The 7,275-nt window shown below is 46.6% G+C and overlaps 1 protein-coding gene across 2 annotated transcripts in view; it reads left to right on the top strand.

Annotated features, from left to right (window-relative positions):
• Nucleotides 1–3,898: 3,898 nt before the first annotated feature.
• Fam117b (family with sequence similarity 117 member B) overlaps nucleotides 3,899–7,275 on the top strand; it is a 71,707-nt gene continuing 68,330 nt past the window's right edge. The window contains exon 1 of one of the 2 annotated variants that reach the window (XM_076931832.1): nucleotides 3,899–4,674. In XM_076931832.1, the coding sequence (XP_076787947.1) occupies nucleotides 3,915–4,674 (760 nt within the window). In that variant the 5' untranslated portion in view covers nucleotides 3,899–3,914. The remainder of the gene's footprint in view (nucleotides 4,675–7,275) is intronic. The other variant, XM_034498304.2, reaches the window with a different exon arrangement.

Raw genomic sequence — 7,275 nt, 5'->3', positions numbered from 1 at the left:
CAAGGTAGAATGTTTTACTGGCTTTCTTGTAAGCTAGAGGACCTCTAAGAGTTTTGATTCAGATCAGTGGGTTTGATAGCTGAGTAAGATGGAAGGGGAGCCATTTAGTGGCAGACGAGTGTCCAGGAGATGATGAATCCTGTGTGGACCAGGTTGGAGATATATACAAGACATGTGCCATGCAGGCAGCTAAGTAGGAAACAGCGTGGTGGCCTGTGGAATTCTAGGCACAGATTTTGCTGTCGGGACTGAGGTACTCTCCCTATTTCAAGATCAGAATGTACAAGCCATCAAAGGGATGAGGGAGTGCCTGAGGAACCTGGAGGATCTGAGGTAAAAAAGCAGTTGGGTTTTACATAGAAAATATTAATTAGCAATTGAAGCTTTATGGATCCTCTTCCTAAATAGGAAATCAGCATTCCATATTTCTTGGAGAAAATAACACCTCTACAAATTCTACCTCAACATGGTGTCATGTATATTATTATTATTATTATTATTATTATTATTATTATTATTATTTGTTCTTTTGAGACAGAGTTTCTATGTATAGTTCTGGCTGTCCTAGAACTCACTCTGTAGACCAGGCTGGCCTCGAACTCACAGAGATCCACCTGCCTCTGCCTCATTGAGCCAGGACTGAAGGTGTGCACTACCACTGCTTGGACATGTCATGTATTTATTTTACCCTCTAATAATTTATGTGCATATTTTTGCATTGTTGCAACTATAATGCACTTACAATTTTTGTTTCTTCTATTTTATTTTCCCCTTTTATTTATTTCTTCCATTTTAAAGTGGAAAGAATTTATGGTTATAATGATCGATTTAGTGACTATATATAAGTTCTGTTCAATCACGTTTTAGAAATATTTGTAGAAAGATGGAGATGGTTCCATTAAAATAAAAGAGCTTTAAAAAACTACAGAAAAAAATAAGATTTATAAAATCCCATTTTTTGGGAACAGGAAACATGGTTCACAGGTTAAGAGAACAGGGTTCAATTCCCAGCGCCCACGTAGCAGTTAACAAACATCTGTAATTCTTCTTCTAGTGCATCCAGCACCCACTGTTTTCCGGTATCCATGGGTACTAGATGCACCTGAAGCACAGGCAAACTACTCATATGTATATGTATGTACGTATGTATATTAAAATTTTTAAATATATTATCTTCTTTCTTGTAAAGAGTTAAACAAACCCAGAAGCACATAAATCTGTCAATAATAATTTTATCTTCTGAGGTTCTCATGGTACTATTTTGCTGTGCTAGGATTGCCTCACACATGGTAGGACCGTGAATTCAAATACAGACAGACAGTTTTGAATATGTTGCTTCTTGCCTAAAATTTCGTAAGTCACATTTCAACCTTGGGAGAAAGTGGAAAATCTGAATCATCTCCCGAGATGTGTGGGGTTCAAACAGAGGGGAGTGCTTACTTTCTTGATCCGTGACAAACAAGGACACTCTTCAGAGAGGAGCCAGAGCACAAAGACTCCCACCTTACCTTGATGTATTGTTTGTCTTGATCCTTCAACAGCAGTAATGGACCAGGGTGAGAACAAATGATGCTTTTATTTATTTCCGTTCACCCTTAAAACCAGAACCACTCCAAGGCACCCAACTCTACAATTCTAACTATGTTTCGATCGTTAAGATTTTCTGATGATTTCATAGTTTTTATTTACAACTAACTACAAGCAGCCTTTAGTATAAAGGTGGCTTCAATGATTAATACTGGCTCTCTCGGTTGAAAGTTCGGCTTTAAGTTGATGAATTAAGCAGGCATGTTAAATGAGATGAAAGGGTTTTATTGATTTATTTATTTTGGAGCCATTGGATCTGTGGTCCTGTGAGAAACACAGAGGAAATGTGAATCAAGGAGACATCACTCAGTTTTGTGTCCCAACACTGCAAAGCTGGTCATGGTGGCAAAAATCTTAATTTTCAAGAGGTGGAGAAAAGAGGGATCAGGAATCCAAGGTCATCCTCAGCTACATAGTGAGTTTCAGGCTAGCCTGAGCTATATTGGACTCTACTGCAAAAAAAAAAAAAAAAAAAAAAAAAAAAAAAAAAAAAAAAAGAAGAAGAAGAAGAAGAAAAGAAAAGAAAAGAAAGAAGAAGCTCCAGCAGACCACGTCTTAACCATGCAAAACATTCTAAAAACATTTCAACTTTTGATCTAATACAGCTTATCTGATGAAAACAGGTCTTTAGCTTAAAAAAAAAAAAGGAGGTCTTTAGGTCAGTAACACACAAAACAAATTATTAGAGAGCCTAGGATACCAGAATATATTTCAAAAGGAAGCCATTGGCCATTCACACTTGAGTAAGGCAGAAAGACTTAATAACAGAGTAAGTCTTTATTTTTTTTGAGGTTTTGTTTGCTGGAATGCACACATATATATATACAATGATAAATGAATGAATGAATAAAGAGAGACTACTAGAAAAGGAGTTGTGAGAACTTTCTGCCCTGCACTCTCTCATCAAATCCTTGGTTAATAGTTAGAACTGTCTGTAGGAGCTGGTATTGTTTAGCTGTACCTTACAAATAAGGAACTTCACCTATGGACATACCTGAGATCACAGGCTATGTGGTGGATCTGAGTGTCTCCAGGAGCCTAGGAACCTACCTAAGGGCTTTCTAGAGGAGCCTAATAGGACTTGAGGCCTAGAACCTGTTACCAGAACCATCACTCCCACGTTTAAGAGATCTTTTTAGAATGTACATCTATTAAAGCTGCAAAGGGATTAAGGACATCATGTGCGGCACGTATGTCAAATTTTTAATTGAAGAGGAACCCATGTATTAATTTTAGAATTTCTTGCCTTTCAGAGAGCCCTTATAAAAACTGTGGAGACTTATTTTCTCCACCAGACTAAACTACAAATAGAGACCAATTGAACAGCTCAGCCTGATGCATGAGTTTGACCTCCTGGACAGACATTGTTCTCCTCTGACCTCCTCATGCAGTCACATTCTTATATACAAACCAAATACATAAATGTAACAAATAAATAAAATATGGGTGGTGTACCCAGTTCTGTCTCAAATAGAGAGGAGCAAACAGAGGCCACAGCACTTTATAAACTTGCAAGCTAATAGTCATCTTTCTAAGGTATAAGGGAACTGTGAAGTAATTGATTAAATACATTCTTGGTTACTTGAGATCTACATGGGGGGGGGGAGGTGCAGTAGCAACACTATTCGATAACTGAACTTCACAGATACCATCCTAAGCTGCATTCTAACCTGCAAATGTAATCATTCTGAGATTTGAATCTTTGTAGCGCCAAAAAGAAAAAGGAAAGAAAGATATAAAATACCCTAGGATTAAATTTTCTTTTATTTCGAGCCCTGCTCATAGGTAGACGGAATTAGGACAGAACAAAAAGACTCGGGGGTGAGGGGAGTCTCCAAAGAGATTTGCGTACGTGTTAACTCACAGATACCACTGTTGTAAGAAAATGAGTTTCAGAGGGAAAGAGTCGGTACAGACCATCCCCGGGGACACCGTGGTCCTGTACAGCCTGTCCCTTTGGCCATATTCCAGGAGTCCCAGGGGCTCCCTCCAGCGGGAACCGGGGACGCGGGTGGCCGGGCACGCGCCTACACGTACACGCACGTGTATACACACACACGCACGCACGCACGCACCAACAACGCCCCCGCATCCCCCTACACAAGCGTTTCCCCCCCCTCCCCCCCGCACGCCTCCTCCCGCCACCGCCGATTTCCTCCGCCGCCCGACCCCTCGGGGGCGGGCCTCTTTCTCTTTAAAGAGCAGACTCAGCCTCCGGAGCCGAGCTACGCGCAGCCAATCAGCGGGGCCGAGCGGCTCGAGCGCGCTGACGCTGCACCAATGAGCGGCGGCAGGGGGCGGGGACAACGGAGGAGACACTATTGTTGATGAGGAGCCGCGGCGGCGGCTGCATCACCTCGTCGCTGCCCGTCGCTGCCCGCGCGCCCCCTGGTCCCGAAGTCAGGCTTCGTCACCCGCTGGCTCGGGCCTTCCCTCGAGCCCCGAGCAGCCGGTCCCCGCCGCCCAGCACCCCCGGCCGTCGTCTTTGGGGCGGGGGGACCATGTCCCAGCGGGTGAGGCGCAATGGGTCTCCCACGCCCGCCGGCGCCCTCGCGGGTGGCGCGGTCGGCTCGGCCGGCGGCCCCGGGAGCCGCCTGCAGCCCATGAGGGCGACAGTGCCGTTCCAGCTGAAGCAGCAGCAGCAACATGGCAGCCCCACGCGGGGCGGCGGCGGCGGCGGCAACAACGGAGGCAGCGGAGGCGCCTCAGGCCCCTCGGGTGGCGGCGGCGGCGGCGGCCCGCGCACCGCCTCACGCAGCACCAGCCCCACGCGCGGCGGCGGCAGCGCGGCGGCGCGCACCAGCCCCACGGTGGCCACGCAGACGGGCGCGTCCGTGACGTCCACGCGCGGTACCAGCCCCACGCGCGGCACGACGCCTGGGGCCCGAAGCAGTCCTCCGCGACCGCAGCCGCCACCGCCCCTGCTGGGCACCGTGTCGTCGCCCAGCTCGTCGCCCACCCACCTGTGGCCGAGCGAGGTGAGTGCGGCCCCATCCCCCGCCCGCGTCCGCCACCGGAGGAGGTCCCCAGAGCAGGGCCGGCCCTCGGCGGAGAAGAGGAGTCCCAGCGCCCCGGTGTGCAAAGCAGGTACGTGGAGGGTAGGGGTCCTGTGCCGCGGAGTGGGGACTGCAGCGCTCCGGTGGGGCGGGGCGGGGCGGGGCCGGGCCGGGCGTGCGGTCCGCCACCTCTGCGTCGTGCCGGTGCCGGTCCCGGTCCTCGCAGTGGAGGTGTGGCCGCTAACCTTGGGCCTGGGCTCAATTGGTGGAAATCATAAACCCTGGGGTTTGGCCTTGCGTCGCTACTGCTAGGGCTGGTCCTGTCACTTTTGTTTTAGTGACGCGGTTAATGCTTGCAAATAGCACATGTGTGCTGCTCGGTGTTTCTGTTCCACAAAACAGTTTCGGATCTGGAGGACTGAATGCATCAGCAAAGGCGGATTTGGAGCATTGAAGAGTTGTGAAGCTGCAAGCAGTTTTTGCATTTCGTAAGACTTAATGAGTAGCAAGAAGGGAGAAGTTAAGCAAGATTGCTTTGGGGTGTGTGCATAGGGTCTATGTATATATTTACATATATACGTAAATGGTAGATAGCTAGCCTGAGGGTCTGAATGTGTTTCTGAGATATTGGTTTTATTTCTCTTTGATTTATTGTTTGCTTTTTCCCCCCTCCCTGAAAGTCTCACTAGTGCTGGCTGGCCTAGAACTTGCAGTGTAGACTAGGGTGGCCTTGATCTGCCTGCACTCTGCCTCTCTAGTGTTGGGATTAAAGGCCTACCTGTTTGTGTGTGTGTGTGTGTGTGTGTGTGTGTGTGTGTGTGTGTTTTGAAACAAGGTCTCCTGTAGCCTCTGCTGGTTTGTAACTCATTGTGTAGATAGGTCAGCCTCATGCCTCTGCCTTCTGAGTGCTGGAATCAAAAGCATGCTACTTTGCCGGGCTACAAAATGCTTTTAAAAGATGTTGTTAAGAGGACGCCCTCACTTCAATAATGGGCAAGTGGTTTTCATACAAGACCTCGTTTTAGCTTTTATATTGGCCTTTAGACGGGTGAAGAACAAGTGCTGACAGGTGAGCTTCGACTCTGCTCCTAGTCCACAGAGAACACATCTTCAAGTTAGATCAAGGGAGTAGCTTCTAACATTGCACACCAAAATTCCACACATGCTCAACAAGATTTCTGCAGTTTGTCGTTGAGTGTCTGGAGCTGGGATAGTGCATCTGGTGTGTGGACTGATGAGCTGCTTGAGTGGGCAGTAGAGGAGGAAGGAGCCGGCCTGCAGTCTGATAACAGAATGTTTCAAAGTGTTGATTCTCAACACACTCGGAGGAAAGCTTGATTAGGATAACAGTCAATGTGAAGGCAGCTTTATTTCCGGGGACATCAGGCTCCTGTGTGCTCATTCATATTTTTAACCCCCCCCAGCTCCCATCCCCAACCCCCCCCCAAAAAAAACCACATAAAAAATGGAGTAGTTACTCTTACACTGGGTATGAGGAATACTGCTTGTTATTAGGTCTCTTAGTCTTACTCAAGTGTAAATGTCTGATGGCTTCTTTTTGGAATATATTCTTGTTTCACTATAGTTAGGTCTATACAAAGTAGGGGAAGTATTTTCAGTTGCAGATCTTTCTAGCATAGATTACTATGATTAAGTCATTCCATGTTTTTATGACCAAATCTAGAAAAAGACATTGTAGTTACTGGGCCCTTTTTTGATTAAAAGATTACCAGTTTGCAGGCTTGATGAAATGTAAAAGTTCTTACTGTAGAAACAAAGGTACTTCTTGATGCAGTTCTGGAATCTCACTTGACTCTCATGCCTGGGTTCATCTTTAAGTTGCTAGCTTCTAGGTGTCTTATGGGGTGAACAGAGTCCCACCATCACCAGGGCTTCAGTGCTAGAGTCCGTAAGTTGGAGATCTCAGAATCTCTAGCTGGTTGATTATTTCTCTGGGCCTTGAGCTAGTTACTGATTGGTCCAAAATGTCTTTCTCCTGCCTCTGATAAAGTCACCACACACTCATCCTTGGCAGCTATTTAAGCGTCTAACTTGAGTGCCTGCCAGGGGCCTGTCTGGGTAAGTAACTCAGCAGCAGAGTAAATTGTGGAGTTTACTTTGTGCTCTCTCTCCTTTTTGTTGATTACTTAGATGAGAAGTGGAGTGGCAACACAAGAACAGTTAAGAATAAGCTCTCGGTAGTCACTAGGCTTAATGCCCATATGCAATTACTGTGAGTCATGTGGTATGGAGAAGTGAAAAACGTAAGTTAGTGATAGGTAGAGTCCATGGTTATATGGGATTCCTTATTTTTACATTGTGTGGTATGCATGTGGGTTGGTACTTACATCTGGGGTCACATATGAGATGTCACCTGATGGCAATCTGCTGGAGTCTGTCCTCCTTTTCAGTCTTTGGGTCCAGAGGACTGTCTGTCATCAGGAATGGTGACAGACACCTTTACCTGCTGAGCCATTCACCAGGTGTAATTTTATTTAAAAAGTTTTGATTATATTTTCTATTCTCCCCCCTTTCCTCTCCTCTTCCCTCCCTCTCTCCTTTCTCCCCTTCTTCCCTCCTTTCCTCCCTCCTTCCCTCCGTGTGTGTGTGTGTGTGTGTGTGTGTGTGTGTGTGTGTATGTGTATCTTCACATGGATGCCAGGGCTCATGCCTGGAAGTCAGGACAACCCTT

This window comes from Arvicanthis niloticus, chromosome 3 (assembly GCF_011762505.2).
Source record: "Arvicanthis niloticus isolate mArvNil1 chromosome 3, mArvNil1.pat.X, whole genome shotgun sequence".
NCBI lineage: Eukaryota > Metazoa > Chordata > Mammalia > Rodentia > Muridae > Arvicanthis > Arvicanthis niloticus.
Note: the sequence above shows the minus strand (reverse complement) of the source record. Positions and strands in the feature narration are given on the sequence as shown.